Consider the following 19094-nt stretch of genomic DNA (forward strand, 5'->3'; position numbering starts at 1 on the left):
AGAGGTCTGGAAGGAACGTCAGTAGCCTTAGGTGACTGTCTGGATATGGATTATGGGATAAGTCAAGACTGAATATTCATTTTTTTGATTGGGGGGAAGTTCAGGAGTCATTGGCAAATATAGGACACAATCACAATTCCTTAATGATTATAATTTAATGGACTCACCTCTAGTATTGACTCTTGAAATAAGAGTTAAAAGTCTTTGGGTTGAAGCCAGATTAGAGGACAAAGGAGGTGGAAATGATGACATCTTTTTTGAACATGTCTTGACTGAGGCCTTGATGGGACATCTAGGCTGCATGCTGGTGGGCATTTGCATATATGACCCCTTCTCTTTTTCTTTCTATTTCCTGTCTTCTTTCCACAAACAAAAGGCACAAATAGGGCAGTGAGAGAACAGTGGGGTACTCCCTTCTCTTCTCCATCTCAAGGGTTCCCTCCAATCAGTCAATGATAAGCACATATCTGTGGAAGACATACCATTTCCAAAGCACAGAAGTAGTAGAAAAAAATGGAGATGGAGAGTTTCTTTGTTTTTTAACTTTAAATCAATTTATTGACACAGTCACATGACATACTCATCTCTGTGACACTCCCACCCCCCACCCCCCCTTGCCCTATCTCTTCTCCTTCCTCCCTACTTAGAACAAGCCTTCCCTGGCGGTCCAGTGGTTAGGATGCTGTGCTTTTGCTGCCAAGGGCGCAGCTTCAGTCCCTGGTTGGGGCACTAAGATCCCGTGTGTCTTGCATAGCCAAATTTAAAAAGCAACAACAACAAAAACCAAAATAACAACAAAAACAAAAAAATAGAAGAAAAAAAAGGAACAAGCTATTTAGTAAAAACAGAAAAGTGTAAGCTACTGCTCCATCTCAGTCTCAGGCATTACTCAGAACCAGTTATAAAGAGAGGGCAGATGGTTAGCACTATACTCAGCCAGCCAGAGGCCTCCAGTAGCTACAAACAGACCCTCCCTCAAGGTATATTCTTGAGTTGCTAGTCCTTCTCCTCTCTGCTCTGTGTGACTCTAGGAAGGAGTCCTTTGGGACCAGGGCTGCAGGCAAGAGTGAGAAATCCTGGTGATGATTTGAGAATTGTAATTTGGCCAGTGGTTTCTAAGGCTCAGGTGCCCCGACCTGTGCCCTGGTGGTGGAGGTAATCTACAGGGTCCCTACTTAAAATATATTAATGTCATTAAACAGATTAACCCTGGTTACCAAAATGTCAGCACAATTACGAGCTGTAAAGAAGGGGGAGGTCCAGCATTTTCAATCCATGGAGTTAATGTCTTCCTTTGATAGGTGAAGACCCTGAGATCAAGAGAGGAATCCCTAGTGTGGGACAGGCTTGGGTGTAAATCCCAGCTCCATCACTTATGCTCTGGGATCTTAGACGGGTTATGCACCTTTCTGAGGTTCAGTCTATTTATCTGTAAAAAAAGTTTGAGTGTTGTGGGGATGGGCTGGAGTGCAAATGCAGCTGAGCTCAGTCAGTTCTGGTAAAGGTTCTGTGAAAGAGCATAACTAAAGGACCAAGCACAAAGCTTGGCATCTAGGGCTCACAAAAAAAAAAAAAAAAAAGAAAGAAAAAAAGAAAAAGATTTGTTCAATTTCCCTCCTTTTCTCATCTCATTTAATGACTTGACAAGACCACTGGGCATCCTTGATTCTGAGATTAACAAAGCTTCTCGAGGCCAGATTACAAATTTTAGGCACACTAAAGTTTAAAGGACTGTAGTACTTCACTCCCTCACCACCTCACCAACAGCAGTTAAAAAGAAAAGCAACCCTAAAGCATAAAATAAACATAAGGGAATATAACATAATAATGTATTTCTCGTTGAAGACTTCAGTGATTGCCTAGCCCCTATCATAAAGATTGAGGTCCTAGAAATAAATATTTGTGGTACAAGCCCCCACGTTTTTTGCTTTTGCCCTGTGCATTTGCTAAGCTTTTCAAATGGGTAACCCAGCACCCGAGTCAGTACTAAGGGTGCCCTCAGGTGCACTCAAGTGCCCTCACTCCATGTCAGGGCTGGAATCCATTCCCCAACTATCTCAAGCCTTCTTTGAATCATCCTACCTTCATCTCCAAACCTTTATAAATACTTATTAAGTGTCATTCACCTCCTTCTCTCCCTTATTTGTTATCTGGTTAACGTAGAAAGGACCAGGTAAGTTCCCACAAAACAGAACAGTAGGACAAGAATGACTCATATACTAGAACAATTAAATTAGCTCTTCCAAGTGTGACAGTGTTGAGGGAATCACTTGCATAGGAAATTGATCCTTTGGAGCCTGGGGAGGAGATGAGAGGCAGAAGCTAGAGGAATCTCAGCTCAACCTTCAGTTCTAAGAATCCTTCTACTGCTCTCCACTCAGCAGGAAATTTCCACTCACTTTAGCCTCCTCTCCAACCTGGGCAACAAAACATGAGAAGAGGCACCCTGCCCCTTGCTGGAAGAGACAGTTCCAGAGTGTAGGTGCGAGCTCTGAGATAAGGCAGAGAGAAAACTCCTTCAGAGCAAGGACTGAATCTGGGCATTAAATAGATTGCAGGTGAGGACCATGGGTATGAAAAACCCTATGTTGTATAAAGGTGTGGAGGCCACCAGGGAAGCCAGAGGCATCCTGGTGTTGTGATGGATGCTGTCTTCATAGCCCAAAAGATAGAAAGGGAATCAGTACAGGATGTTTGTTTATTCACTCAACAAACCTATCTTTGGAGTTACTTTCCCAGTTTCTGTAGTAGGACCTACAGAAAATGTATATCAATAAGATGTCCTCAAAGAGCCAATAGTTTAGTGGGGAAGAATGAGGGGGAGAGAGAGACAGAGAGAGCAGATCATTAAAATACAGCATCTTAAATGCAAGGTTAGAGGTAGAAAAAAATAAAAAGGCACCATGAAAGAGAGAACAGGATCAATTAAGCTAACCAAGGCATCAAGGAAATCTTCTGAGAGGAGGTGGACTCTGGGAACACTTAGAACAGTATCTGGCACATAGAAGATGCTCAAACATTTGTTGAATGAATTTTGTAGAAATTCAGAAATAAGAGCACACAGTGATTGTCTACAAGCTGCTCAAGCATCTAGAGGGATATGGACAAGTAAAGCAAACTCCATATTGTGTGGTTGGCCGGCCACATACTGAGGGGACACTGCTATGTGATGCTGTGTGGCCTTGCCCAAGTTTGTGATCTCTGTGACATCAGTTCCACCATCTGAAATACAGGGATAATAATGTCTATTTCACAGTATTATAGGGAAGAATGCATTTTGAAGGATACTTTAGTATGGTGTCTCATACATACCAAGTCTTCAATAAATAACAAGTATTATTAAAGTATAATTTCATGAATGAAAAAGAAATACACCATATAATCACATGTCACAAGTCATAGCCACTGAATTCCTTCACAGCAGAAACCACCGCAGGACCCAGAGTCCTGGAAGAGGGTCACTGAGCAGCAGTGGGTGCAGAAGGAGGGTCCTGGTGGTGGGAGCTGGGAACACTGGGTATGCGTCCTGATCAGCTGCTCCCCAAGGGGAGCCCGGGGACGGGCACGCAGCTGACGGGGTCTTAGTCTCCTCTTCCTACAGATTAAGTGTGATATGTTACAAGGATTCTTCCCAGGGATAACATCATATGAATATTCAGAGTAGAGCTGGGAAGAAACTGGTAGGGTTTGACTAGACAGAAAAAACCTGGGGATGGATGGGAAACGATGCCTTGAAATAGGGAGGAGAACAAAGAGATGGAACTGGAATTAACAATGTGTGTGGAAAGGAGGGTTCCCTAAAGAATGACCCTAGAGATAAAGTCCCAAAGAATCCCCCTTGTGGCTTTCACTCATCTGCAAGATGGGATTATCATCTGTTCATGTTGGTGGCAACTGTTCAGCTAGCCTCCCCTCCCCAGGGTCAAACCTTTTGTCAAACTGAAATATTCACTCAGGAAAATCCCCCAGGGCACCCATGAATGAGGCCAGGTTAGAATGATTGGAGCAAAGGAGACGGTAATGGTTTTAAGGACCAAATGGGGAGAAGGGGGGAGAGATTGGGAATGAATACCTGCTTTCCTTTTAATGTTAATCCTGCACAGTGAGCATTCTTGAAAGGCTTCATTTGTTTGCTTGTTTGCAGCAAAGAATTTGGTGAGAAACTCTCAGTGGGGAGATAAATACCTGTCAAAAGCTGTATAGAATTTCCCAGGGAGGAGACTTGTGTGAAAGCCTTTATTTCACCAAGAGTAAAGAAACGGGTATTTTATGTGCATTGTGGGAGAATTAGTGAGACATTTCTCATCTCTCCAGAGAGAAAGTCCCAGAGAGAGCTCTTCCCTGCGTGTGTTTTCAAAGCTGTTTCATACGGGAGTGTTTCATGTGCTGGACATGCGGACCTCTGCTGATGCCTCTTTTTTTTCTCTTTTCCTGCAGATGGATCAGCACCTCCGACTCAGTTATAACTTCTCCTCAGAGGTTGAGTTCAGGGCCATCAGGTCCCTCACTTTGGGCAAAGTCACAGGTTTGTTTTTCTAGTCCATGCCTTTCCGGCAAGCTCTGTTAAAATAAATAAAGTAATAAATAATTTTCACCAGGGGAAGCACCAAGATGCCAATAATATCCAAGGTGTAGAACCAAGAGTCCTGCTATGGGAGGCTGAGAGGTACGTGTGGCAGGACCACAAAGTGGCATGTATATCTGCTTTGTAGAATCCCGAGTAAGGTAAATGAACAAAGTGATTCACCAAAATAATTATTTTTACCTAATTTCAAATTAATTAAAGCGTTTACTGCGTTCTTTTAGTTAAATTTATGTAAATTTCACTTAAATAATTTAAGGATTTGAACAACCCAATTATTTAATTCTGTAAGTCCTTAATCTGTTTTCTAATTTATTGAAAATTCAAAAGAGGATTGGAATCTCCTACAATAATAATGGATGTTCTTTTTTCCTACAGGAAGTTCTGTGAATTTTCATTTTATGTCTAATGATGACTTTTATTAGGTGTAGGCAAGATTGAAATTTTTATATCTTCTCAGTGAATTGAACTTTTTTTTCACACTGAAGTAATATTTTTTAACTTTAATGTCTCTGTGCTTAATCTAGTTTGTTATTAATATAGCTAATTCATTTTTGCTTTAGTTAGTATTTGCCTGGTATATAATTTTCTATATTTCCCTTTCAGTCTTTTCTTTGTTTAGCCTTATATATGATCTTGTGAAGAGCTATAGCTAAATACTGCATTTTTATCCAGTTTGGCCATCTTCTATTTTATAAATTGGCAAATGTAAGCCCCTGTGCATTTGGGGGTTACTTGTATGATTGGGTTTGTTTCTGCCTCCTCATTTTCTACTTGTCAACTTTCCTGTGATTCTAGCATGTTCTTTCTTATCCTCTCAGTCACAATACAGTGTAGAAAACATTAGTAACCCAAGGCATTTTAAGCAGGAATGGATTTAACTCAGGAAATAAGTTGCTTTTAAAATTGTGGCCGCACTTACAGTGTGCATTCTTGTTAGAGTCTTTCGGAGTAACTCCCCAGGGAGCCCTGAGCTCATGAGTGGGGAGCTATTAACTCCCAGGCCATCCCTAAGGTGAGGCTAGAGTCCAGATGCCACTGTGGCCGCAGTGGCATGTGTCAACTCCCAAGAGGCGGAGAAGGTCTCTTAAAAAGGGTGGCAGAGAATACTTCAGGTTACCATGACTTTGCTGGCCAGTAGAAAAAGCTGAAAAGGCAGAAAAAGGACTCCTGTCACACTATAGCCTTCCAGATTCATAACAGTACTTAATTTCCAGAAAGTAATGTGCATCCAGAAATCTATCTGCTGTCAGGTCTGGGAAACGTCAGTTTTAGTTGCTAAAATGGCAGTTGAATGAGCCAATCAACAGTGACTGACTTCTAGATTGAATTTTAAATTTCTTTCTTATTCCATTCCCCTCTCCTACTATTATTTCATGTAGACACTACTTTTTTGATTTATTAATTCAGTCACTAATATGTTGGAACCTTCTACTTTCTACCAGATTTGATTTCCTTGTTTCCGAGGTAAATTCTTTTGAATTTTGTTCTGTATAAGGGGTCCTTTATCTGAAAACAGGAGTTTCACCTTTCATCTTTATTCCTGGAAGATAATTTTACTAGACGTACAACTCGACATTGAAGGATTTATCCATGGGTGTGATGGAGCCAGCTCACAATGGCTCATAAGGACCTGTTACGTACATCTCTGCCCAATTCTTCTTTCTGTGATGTCACAAGGGTAGTTTGAAATCAGCCATCCTGGGAGTGTTTACTCCATGGAGCTCAGAAATTCTGCAAGTCAGGGCTCTCCCCACTGCTAGACATCCAGGTTAAACCCTCACCAGCACAGCACTGGACTCTTCTGATCTGGCTATTGAAAAGCTGGCTGTCAGCCTGCCCTGCCTTTGAAAGTGCTCTGACCACCACCACTCCCAGCACCCAAAACCTACTTTTAAGGTCATTTCTTTTAATTTGGTGTTTGGCAGTCTTATTACCATGTGTCTGATTGTGGATTTCTTTTTAATTGTCTTATTTGATATGTTTATGTTTTCTGCATTTATTCATTAGTTCCTATGTATCTAGTTCGTATGTATTATTCATATGTATCTATCCACTAGCTCTCAAAAATTCTCAGCATCTCAGTAACGCTTCTTTCTTCTTCTCTCTACTTAATTACTTTCGGCCTGCACTAGATAAACCTTAGACTTTTTAACTCTATCCTCATGTGTCTTACCATCGTCTTATAAATAAGTTTTATTCTTTATATCACTGTCTCGCATTCTGGGATATTCATTGGGTTTTATCTTAAAATTCATTTATGCCTACTATCCCATTAAACTTATTCAATGAATCATTTTTTCATTGATTATTTTTTTTTTAAGTATACTTTATCCTTTTTCAAACATGCCTTTTAATTAAGATAATCTTTTGTTCCCACTTTTTAAATCTTTTTATGTCTTTAAGTATTCCATTATTAGTTATTAAACATCTTGTCTCGATATTCCCAATATTGGAAGTCCATAGGGATCTAAATCTATTATTTTCTGTTTTCTAACTCTTTCCTATGATAGCTTTTTCTCCTGTGCTGTGTGTGTGTATAAGTACGTGTGTGAGCTCATTTTTGATTGAAGTTAATTTTCAGGAACATTGATGATCAGAAATTGGAAAACCTTCCTCCAGGCAAGATTTGTGTTTGCTTCCGCCTGGTGCCAGGAGGTGCTACCAATTTCAAATTATTTCAGTTTCTCATTTTGGAATTTTTTCTAGACAGAGAGTGTATATAAATTTAAGCTCAAGGCCTGAATGAGACCAAACCTCTGGTTGAAGTCTCAGAAGAAATGTTATTACTCTTGATATCATAATATGTCATTTTATTATTATTTTTGTTACAGAGCCACATCCCAGGTAGAGAGGTTTTATACTTATGCCCTTTTCTGTTAGGTGATTTTATTTATCTTGTCCCCTTTTCACTGATTTGAATGTAAGAGTCATAGGTTGAACATCTTCACCTAGCAATAGCTCAAGGCTAGGATTCCTATTCTTCTTCAAGACGATTTAGGTACTTTTCCTTGATGCAACCTTAATGTTGGTTGATGACTCACTGCCTTGGTTTCATCTTTCTTCCCCCAAAAATCTCCCCCAAACTTAGGATTCCTCTTTGTTTCCTGAAGCTTAGCAGGACATTAAAAATGTGTTGATTGATTTTAATGAAGCAGAATTACTTTTTATAGTATCTGGTCTATTATATGTCCCCTGATACCTAAATACATCTTGAGCCATTGAATCCTCACTTCAACCAAATCAGGAGAATTTTGGGAAGGGAGATCATTAGGGCTGTAAGACCACCAAGCTCTGGCTGTTTTCATGACACCTAGTTTGTGTAATGGCAGCTCTAGAAACATCCTCTTATTTAAAAATTTCTCTCTATTAATCTTGCCACAGTATATGATATTCCTGTGGCATTTCTGTCTTTTGAACTAAACCCATAATACATAAGATTGAAAGGATGAAAATTTAAAGCAGGGTACTAAATTACTGAGGGCCAGCTTGTCATTTTGTTTTGGAAAATATAGGAAAGAATTTGATTATGGTTGAGGAAGAGTATCCAATAAAATGTCTTCACTGGGCTAAGTGTGGGAGACTCCTGCCTCCCCACCTTCCTTCCCATCCAAACTGCTATAAATAGACAAGAGCACTTGGATCCACAATTAACCTTAGTGCTTCTGGTCTATGAAAGATCTATATCTGGAGGTGAGGGAAGATGATATAAACATCAGGTCCACTATTAAGGAGGGACATCTATCCCGCAGACCCTTTGGAAAGAAGCCTCATGCATCGGAAAGAACTCTTATTTGTTATAGGAAGGGATGGTGCAGGAGTGGGTACATGGTATTGATGACAAATGCAACCCTACTCCACAACTTTAGAAAAGTCTAGTACTAGATTGGACATTTTCAACTCTAAAACAAGGATTTGCAAGCACTTTTCATAGGATAGACCAAAGGCAAATAAGTGTAGTAAATCTGTTGTCCCAATTTTCTTCAATACCATTAACAGCATTCTACTGTAAAGCAGAACACATTTATTCATTTTCTTTCTGTAAGAGGAAGAGCCAATTCACCATTCTAGAAGGTAGTTATTTAGTACCAATAATGGTTCTATATGGTATGTGCCTACACACATACCATGATGAATAAAAGTCTCTTTCTTGGGAATTCCTATGATGTAGAGACTAGTCCATGAAAATAGAAGATAAAATCATTGACATTAAAATTGCATTATGGGTGTTTACCTATGGTAAGTCATGGGCTGTTGTTAGGTTTATTCCTTGGTTTATTAACGTTCTTTGACTTTTAAGAAAGATTTCTTGGTTCTGGTCTATTACATGAATGGATTAAAGAGAAGATAACATTAAAAAGAAAAAGAGTGTATATATTTAGGGAAGTCACCCTTTTGAACAAGATCATCTGTTTCTGGAAAATTAATGAATTCTTTAGAAAACACAGAAGCACATTCCTTCAATTCAAATAGTGTGACTTACCAGTGTGTTTCTAAGTTTCTGTCTCACTCAACCTTGGTAAAAGAACTTGGACATTCACACAGATTTAGAAATTTAGAGAGCTTGAAACTTCTAAAAGAAGCTGTGTTTTTATTTATATATATATTTTTTAATTAACTTTTTCTGATCCTGGTTTCTCTTAATTTACTCTGCCAGAATATATCATTAAATTTGATGGCATATATATATATATATATATATATATATATATATATATATATATATATACACACATTTTGTATATATATATATATATATATATATACACACACACACACACACACACATCTTAGAAAACTAAGAATTAAGGAATTATTATAATTATTATTTTTTTCTTCCTGGGAGGAGACTCTTATCATACCGTAGATTTAGGAAGCAGTTACTTTTTAAAATATGGAAACATGTTCAAGTTTAGGTGGAAAGGAATTGTAGTACTGCTTTTAAACTGTAGTTAACAGATTCCAAATAGACATTCAAATGAGATTTGCACTCAGGGCATACTTACAGGATTATCCGTTTATACAGCCAGCATTTATTAATTTCCTGCCTACTTGCCAATTTGATAGGCTGAAACTCACACCTGGCAGAGACATTATTCTTTTGCTGTGATTGCTGTTTGCCCAGGTAGTTTCAAAATTCACTTGGCCCTAACAAGCCATTAGAAATTGAAAAAATTACTTCTCAACCTGCAAAAGAACCCAGCTGATCTAGAAATTGTAGGGCTAGTTGTGAGTGCTTGCCTATGCTTTTGTCTTCTTCAGATGAAGTGAGTTCTGATTGTGTCTGTAGAACAGGGTTTTTTGATTCTCCCAAATCCCTCAGTTTTGAATGTCAAGCCTACTGTGTCTTCTGCAGCATCAGAGTCTTGTTGACCAAACACCCTGATTGTTTTCATGTTAAATCATTTCTCAAACATTTTGTAGGTGAAGAGTTATGGCTGATATTTTTAAACAGCACAGCAGAATTTATGCATGTAAGTGAAAGGTGAGTACTGCAAAGTACTCGTTTGGGAAGACCGTACTCTATTTTTTTTTAATTTTGTACACAGTTGGGCCCCCCTTCTGCTTCAAGACTGGTCCAATTGATATTAAACTGAAAAGCAAAATTACAGAGTGAAACAGCTCAGCTTTTGAAAGACAAACTAAGTCATGTTTGGCTTTCTCCTCTGTAATTACTATTGTGTGACCATGGTGAATTGTCTAATCTGTCTATAGTTCCTCATAAGTAAAACGAGGATGATAACATTTAATTCATAGAGCTGAGTAAGCCTTCCATGAGACACTATATGTAAAGTACTTGGTATTTAGCACACTCTCCACACATTAGAAGTTTTTGATGTTTGAAGATTGTGGGAACCTGGAGGAGAACTGTGTTTTGCTTTGTTTCTGTTTTTGTTTTAATGAGTCTGGAAAAGTGGCTATAAAGGTAATTTCCAAAGAGGGACTCAAATGCATTCTAAAAGAGCAGTTTTGGACTGTGGTGAGCCTTGAAGATGGGAGTATGAGTCACTGTCAATCAAGGCTGTTTTAAAGGTATATCAAGCTTTAACCAGTTTAAATTGACAATAGATAATATAATAGTTGGTGAAAATGGAAGTTTCAAAGTGTAGGCTTTCCTTCAGGCACAGCTGGGTTCAGAAGTTCAAATGTGACTGTGATTCAGCCTTTGTCTGTCTGTCTGTCTGTTTCTCACTCCACCTTTGACTCTCTTTACCTCTCTATGGGGCTTTATTCTCAGGCAGAATTTCAATGGTAACAAAGGTGGAATCAGCAACCCCATGCTTGATCACTACCATTTCAACAGCCCTGGTGGAAAGAAAGCCTCTCATTTCTAAAATTTCCAGAAAAAAGTCCTGGATTGAGTCTCAAAGGACAAATTTGTGTCAAGTGACAAGTCCAGATGATGACAATGACCAAGGGATTAGAATACACTGAGTGGCCATGCTTGGATTATGCACCCAGCTATGGCTCTGGACAGGGTGCAGGGTGCAGGTCAATATTAACCACATGTGTTGAGAATAGGGAAATGTTATTTCTTTTCTTTCTTTCTTTTTTTTTTTTTTTTTGCGGTATGCGGGCCTCTCACTGTTGTGGCCTCTCCCGTTGCGGAGCACAGGCTCCGGGCACGCAGGCTCAGCGGCCATGGATCACGGGCCCAGCCGCTCCGCTGCATGTGGGATCTTCCCGGACCGGGGCACGAACCCACGTCCCCTGCATCGGCAGGCGGACTCTCAACCACTGCGCCACTAGGGAAGCCCGGGATATGTTATTTCTTAAAAGGAAGCCGAAGTTTTCTTACCAGAGTGAGATGGACTCTGAGGAGGACAAATCAACAATAATCCAATAACAGCACTGTTTTTCCTCATTCACATTCTGCTACCCCTTTTAACCAGGAAAGAATGGGATGCAGTTCTACGAGGTAGGCTTCAAATTGTGCATAATCTGGGGACTGCATTGTGCCTGTGTACATCAATAGTCTAAGTGTGTTGCAACAGAAAACATAGTCTTTGAGAGTTCCTCTTTTATGAAATGCATGTTATCTTCTTTGGAACAAGTTTATAGCTCCTGGAGAAACTACTGACAAGTTATTTTATTTGAATTCATAGGTTTCTTAAATAATGTTTCACTTTGTTTATGGTCATCTCTAGTTCTCTAGTAAATAAAAAGATCTCCAAACCACAGCCCCTTCCTGACTCAAATTCTAAAATTGTGTGTAATTGTCTCGTATTATGTCCAGAAATTTCTTAATGATACTGCTTCCCTGAGGAATAAAATATTTCAGACTCATTAATCTGACCTCCCTGTGAATGATGTGTTTTAAAGGATCCTGAAATATCAGATTTCAGTAATCATTCCAACTTCCTAAATACCCATCTTATCCTTTCTCCCTTGAACATAACAAACATTGAGTCACAACTAGACTACAGGCCGTTCATTACTGTTTCTTTTAAAGAATAATGAACTGCATTTTTCCTTGTGGAAAATGCAATAGATGATTTAGTTTCACCTCATGCAACAGGAACTGTGTGTTATCTTCTGATTAAAAATGCAATTTTATTTTGCATTTTCAAGGAACTACTACATGATCAGAACCCAGACCTACTCCATGCTTGTGCTTCTCTGTAAAAGTCAAGTTTGTTTATTGTAAAAGCAAAAGCACTCTTTGAACAGACTTTGTATGTCCTCCCCTGACTGTATTAACAAAGGATATTTTGTGTGGTCTACCAGAAGCCAATGACATGACTGTTACAGAAAAAAAGTTTCAATTAGTTTTCATGACACAAAAATTATTGAGCATACTATGGATCAGGCAATGTGCTAGGCCATATAGATACCCCCAGACAAACAAACAAACAGACAAACACATAAACAATCTGTCCCTGTTCTAAAGATACTGCTCACTTTAAAATTCTCCCTCTTTCAAAGGAAAGTTATCAAGGTTGGGTTGAGAATATTAATGTTGTTCAAGGTTTTGGAATATCTCTTTTAGGCTATGGTAAATAACTTGGTTTTCTGCATTAATCAAATAATAATACTAATAATAGTGTGCTATTATTAATAGTATAGCATATTAATATTATAATAACATTATTATTACTTTATTATAATAAACTAATATTATAGTATATTATAATATAATAATAACATTGTTATTATTGTTTTTTATTAGCTATTATTTAATAATGCACTGCTCTGTGCTAGATCTAAACTCTTAGATTTTATTTTTTCCTTATTTTTAATTGAAATATAGTTAATTTAGTGTTGTGTTAGTTTCAGGTATACAGCAAAGTTACTCAATTATACATACACACACACACATATATATTATATATATATATATATACTCTTTTTCATGTTCTTTTCCATTATAGTTTATTACAAGATATTGAATATAGTTCCCTGTGCTACACAGTAGGTCCTTGTTGTTTATTTATTTTATATGTAGTAGTCTGTATCTGTTCATTGCAAATTCCAAATTTCTCCTCATCCTCCCCCATTCCCCCTTTGGTAAGCATAAGTTTGTTTTCTATGTCGGAGAGTCTATTTTTGTTTTGTAAAATAGTTCACTTGTATCATTTTTTAAGATTCCACATATAAGTGATATCATATATATTTATCCGTCTCTGACTTACTTCACTTAGTATGATAATCTCTAGGACCATCCATGTTGCTGCAAATGGCATTATTTGATTCTTTTTTTATGGCTGAGGAATATTCCATTGTGTATATGTACCACATCTTCTTTATCGATTCATCTGTTGATGGGCACTTGGGTTGCTAAGCTCTTATGTTAACTAATCTTTTCCTCACAACAACCCAAGAAGGTAACACCTATTATCACTCTTATTTTATAGATGAGGAAACTGAGTCACAGAGGTTAAGTGACTTGTCGAATGTCACAAAACTAGCCAGTGGTGGACTTGGCATCTAAAGTCACACATTGCGAGTCTGGGTCCTGCACTCCCAATCAGCCCTGCCATATTTTGTTTTTTAACAAATAATATAAGATAGTCCAGACAACGTACACTCTGTTTTCTGTTGAGGACTCCTAAATAAAAACCTTGTGTCCTTAGCCTTAACTGCGATGGGCTTAAAAGTAAACTCTAGGTCCAGGCTTTTATCATGGAGGGGTAATAGCATATTTATTGTAAGTCAGGCCTTGGAATCTGCCCTGGATTCCAGTCATAACTCTTAGCACTGACTAACTGACCTGGACAAATGACTTAATACTCTGAGCTTCACTTTTCTCAATTGAAATGTAGGTGTTTATTATAACAATGCCTGTTTGGACGATTAGGTGGTAATGCGGCTAGCATGATGCCTGGCCTAATGTAAGCTCAATAAATGTTTGCAGTAACAGTAATAAGAACATAAGAAGTCACCCCATCTGACCCAGCTACTTTTCTTTTGAGAATGGCATTGGACTCTAATGCCTTTCGGACCTGAAAGAGGAGTTGTTATGGAAGAGAGAAGATGGCTACCCACTCTGTGCACAAAAAAGCTTGCACTTCACTCTTCCTTTCTACTCTGGGAGAATGAATGAGACTCTATGATGCTTGGTAAATGGTGAAGGTGCACATATGGACAATTCTCGGTTTCTGATAAACCAGGTGAAACCTACCTGACATTATTTAAATTTAAATGTGTGTTCTCATGATTAAAGCTGTCTCTAGTGGTTTGCAACCTTGTGATACTTGTTGGATCAACTAAGCTTCAAAGTATGGAATCTAGTCTGATTTTTTTTCATTAAACAAACATTTATTGAGTACTTTTTACGTGCCAGGCACCAAGCTAGGCACTGTGGATACAAAAATTGAAGGACAGCCCCTGCCTTCAAGGAGCTTACAGCCTAGTGTGGAAATAGACCAGTAAGTGGGCAAGTAAGCCCAGAGTGATCTGTGTCGGTGCTGGTGAGAGAAGGGGGGGACATTCCAAGTTCCCTGGAGGAAGTGAAATCTAAGTTGAGAACAGACAGAGAAGGGACCCAGGTGAGTAGAAGAAAGGGGAATGAAAGTGTCATCTCTGGATACAGAAGGCTAAAAATCAGAGCACAAGATAGCAAGTGATGAGGCCAGAGAGGCTAGCAGGAACCAGGACCCCATAAGTCTCACAAGCCATGCTAAGGCATCTGGGCTTTATCCTGAGGGCAGTAGGGAGCCATGGAAGGTTGTAAGCCAGGGAATGGGGTCTAGTCTGATTTGTAAAGATGCTGCCCATCATCTCCATCCCTCTCCTACTCTCAGCATGAGGTAATCATGGAGTTCCAAAGACAGGACTGAGACTTATTTATGGTTGTATCCTTCTTGCTACCATATTTACAAGCACATATTAAGAGTTCCATAATATTTCCTTTTAATTAATTTTAAATTTTTTTATTGAAGTATAGTTGATTTACAAAGTTGTGTTAATTTCTGCTGTACAGCAAAGTGATTCAGTTATACATAGATATACATTCTTTTTTTAATATTCTTTTCCTTTACAGTTTTTAGTAGGATCTTGAATACTGTTCTCTGTATTATACAGTAGTAGGACCTTGTTGTTTATCCATTCTCTATATAAAACCTTATATCTGCTAATCCCAAGCTGTCATAATGTATCTTGAAGGGAAAAAATAGTGTAATATATGAACGTTAGAGCGGTAGGAACTGAAAGTTCATCATGCTGCACGTCAATGGGCTCAATGTTGTGCAATCAGCTACAGTTAGATTTTGGATAAGGATCTCCAGGTTCCCTAGACACCGTGTCTTTTTCTCACAATGGTGCCTGACAGTGAAGTGAAAATGAGTGGGTTTGGAATCAGACAGTTGGCACCTCAAATCCTATACAAGCTATGTCACTGCTAAGTTAACCTCTCTGAGCCCCAGTTTCCTCATCTGTAAGGCAATAGACATACTTTTTTAATTGATTTGTTATGAAGATAACACATAGGATGGGTAAAGTGTCTGGCACATAGTGGTATTTGAAAACAGTAGCTGTTGTGTTTTGTTTTTTTTTTTAACATCTTTATTGGGGTATAATTGCTTTACAATGGTGTGTTAGTTTCTGCTGTATGACAAAGTGAATCAGTTATACATATACATGTTCCCATATCTCTTCCCTCTTGCGTCTCCCTCCCACCCTCCCTATCCCACCCCTGCAGGTGGTCACAAAGCACCGAGCTGATATCCCTGTGCTATGCAGCTGCTTCCCACTAGCTATCTACCTTACGTTTGTTAGTGTATATATGTCCATGCCTCTCTAGCTGTTGTTTATAAGATCATGCATCCATGCAGTCTATTGATTTTCTTTGGCTGATATCACTTTTTCTTGCCACTGGCACTGCTATTGATTTGTTTACCCTTTGCCTGGGGAATCTGGACCAGTGTTGTAAATGTCAGTGTTGACAAGGTAATGAAGTGAAGAGGATCCAAGCTAAGAATAATGAACTCTGCACCAGCCTTTTAGGTCTCTCTCCCAAGCTTGGCGGGAAGGGTCAGAAGCTGAAAAGAACAAGTGGAGTCAGCACAGGTTAGAATTCTAGATGTTTCTCATGGAGAAGGAGAGGAAATCAAAGCACAAAGAGAGTCATTGGTTACTGGTTATTCATTTAGTTTACTGGGATATTATTTTTGGAGGATGCCATTAATGACAATAACTTGAGTATTAAAACAAGTTAAAATAGCATGAAGCTCCTTTACACTTAGGGATGATTACAGGATATCCACTTCTGGGAAAGATTTGATCTGAATCCCTGTGTTTTTCCATTTCACTTCCGCAAGGAGTTTTGCCAGTGATCAGGGTTGGGACTTGAGACCAGTGGCTAATATACCAATGGTCTCTACCTTTTGCTTGATAAAGAGGCACATTACTGGCTTTCCTGTGGGGAGGACAAATAAGTAAATCAGCATACATACCTAGAGAATGTCTGGTTTGAGTTCATCCCTTAAGATGAATTGCTGACTATTCTAATTCACCCCAAAATTTGGATATGTGCTTTATCTTTCCCATATATTTTCTCACCTTTTCCAAAATGCATCTATAGAATATAAGCTTTGCATAGGTGAAGCTTCTCTTGAAAGATAATATTATCTAAATGTTTGGAGTTAGGAAAACGACTCCTTAGCATTATTCCAAATCAAGATATTAAGTGAAACTAAGAACACTTTAAAGAGATATAGCCAAAGGGTTCCTTGTTCCCAAAGAAATAAAACCCCTATCTATGGAGACAAGACACATTTAATAATTACAGTCAGTAATTTTGGTTAAGTGCTATGCAGATCGAGTGTGTTTAGAATTCTTAAGAGGGAGAGACCATTTCTAGCTGAGACGATCCTGAAGAGTGTCATCGAGATCACCCTGACCCTGGTCTTGAAGCCCAGATGTGGTCTTAATAGATGGCATGCATTAAAGGAAGGAGGGATGGTATAAACCAAATAAGACAGCAGGAAGGAAAAATCGTGTGCTGGGAACAGTGACTAGGCCATATTCAGATGGTCTTGTTCATGCAGGGTAAGAGAGAGGAATGGGGAAAACAGGAAGGTTCACTTGGGACCATATTACCGAGTTTCTTCAGGGCTCTGCAAAGGAGTCCAGACTTCATTATATAGATGGGAGAAGCCATCGAAGGGAGCTCTCATGGTCAGAGCTGCTGTTGGCTCTTTTGTGGGTAACAGGTCAAATTGGGGGTGGGGAGAGATTGGTATGGAGGTTATGCTAAAATCCATCCTTCAGGTGGAAGAGAACAAGAGTCAGAGCCAGGGGGATAACAATGGGATTTGAAATAGGAATTGGAAGATTTGGGTAATTTACTGGGTGGGTGGGTCGAAGTGTAAGGTGGACTGGAAAGGTGAGCACAAGAGAACAGAATAAGAGTGGTGGCTTTGCAGTCATTGCAGAGGGAAATTAAACCATTCTGGTCAGACCTGAGTCCCTGTTTACCCACTCGGGGCACATATTACAAGGGATTATAAAGCTGATACTTTACAGCCCTCCTTTAAGCAAGAACCCCAGGCCTGCTCAGCTGCTTCTAGATTTGTGAAACCCCTATCATTCAGGACAGGGAGAAGAGGCACAGACCAGCTCGTATTGGAGAGTCCAGATGGGAAAGTTCACAGTGGGGATTTCCACGTCGGTCCACCGCTTTGTGGGATGTCTCTCTCCCCACTTCGAGTCTGCTCAGAGTTCCCTGACTTGTATTTCTTATCTATGTGTGTAGCTCTTTCCCTGGGGCCGACTGTGGTTTTGAAGACAGAGATGTGCTGTTATCCATATTTTTATCAGTCCCATCTCACAGCACAAGCCTTTGTGCTCTGTCTGTTCTCTGTATGTATTTTACAATACAGTCCTTTTGATTAGTGTATTACAGATAGAGTACCTGTTTTCAATTCAGGAGGAAAACACCCGTGTTCATGTTCATGGTTTTATAATCCATACTAGGGTGAGCGACCATTCTGGTTAGCCAAACACTGAGGGATTTTCAGGGATGTGGGATTATCAGTGCTAAAATTGAAACCATCCTGGGCAACCCTGGGCAGTCAGTTTCCCTAAACCACACTTAGTTTAGGGGTTTTGAATAGTTTAATGGAACTGAGCTGGGGGTTGGAAAATGCCAGGTGAGCAATTGAGGCTCAAGTTTTTCACAGTCACAACTGAGCCCAGCTGCTACCATCCCAGCAGGTGTGCTATAGGGCAACCCAGGTGAGGATGGAGAAGGCGTGAGAATGAACCAATCAGCCTATCAGCTGACGCTTACCAAGCCCCTGCTGGGATGCAGATCCCAGCAGCCAGGTGTGCTTAGATGACTGGAGAAGGGTATGGGATTTTTTTCTGCCCTGAAAAATCCAGTGGACTGGGTAGGGACATAAAATTGCACACAAGCAGTAATAATAGAACAATGGAACTCTAGATCATGGAAATTGGATCCTAAGGACACTAAGAGGCCAGAGAAAGGAGAAATCAAAAGTAAAACCATCTAATGCATCCCAATATTCATAGCTGCACTATTTACAATAGCCAAGACATGGAAGCAACTTAAGTGTCCATCAACAGATGAACAGATAAAGATGTCGGATGTGTGTGTGTGTGTGTGTGTGTGTGTGTGTGTGTGTGTGTGTGTGTGATGGAATACTACTCAGCCATAAAAAAGAATGACATAATGCCATTTGCAGCAATATGGATGGACCTAGAGATTATCATACTAAGTGAAGTCAGACAGAGAAAGACAAATATCATAAGATATTACTTATATGTAGAATCTAAACAACAATGATACAACTGAAAGTATTTACAAAACAGCAACAGACTCACAGACAGAGAAAACAAATTTATGGTTACCAAAGGGGGATAGCAGTGGGTGGGGGAGATAAATTAGAAGTTTGTGATTAACATATACACACTACTATATATAAAATAGGTAAACAATAAGGACCTACTATATAGCACAGGGAACTATATTCAATAACTTGTAATAACCTATAAGGGAGAGGAATCTGAAAAAGAATATATATATATATATATATATATATATATATAT

At 39.1% G+C, this 19094-nt stretch overlaps 1 protein-coding gene across 2 annotated transcripts in view; it reads left to right on the top strand.

Annotated features, from left to right (window-relative positions):
• The window catches only part of CNTNAP5 (contactin associated protein like 5), an 898651-nt gene that overhangs the window by 850376 nt on the left and 29181 nt on the right, over nt 1-19094 (top strand). For both annotated transcript variants that reach the window (XM_029226145.1, XM_029226146.1), the window contains exon 21: nt 4438-4525. In XM_029226145.1, coding sequence (XP_029081978.1) covers nt 4438-4525 — 88 coding nt within the window. The remainder of the gene's footprint in view (nt 1-4437; nt 4526-19094) is intronic.

The sequence above is a fragment of the Monodon monoceros genome, unplaced genomic scaffold (genome assembly GCF_005190385.1).
Source record: "Monodon monoceros isolate NGI ecotype Baffin Bay Population unplaced genomic scaffold, NGI_Narwhal_1 Super_Scaffold_16, whole genome shotgun sequence".
NCBI lineage: Eukaryota > Metazoa > Chordata > Mammalia > Artiodactyla > Monodontidae > Monodon > Monodon monoceros.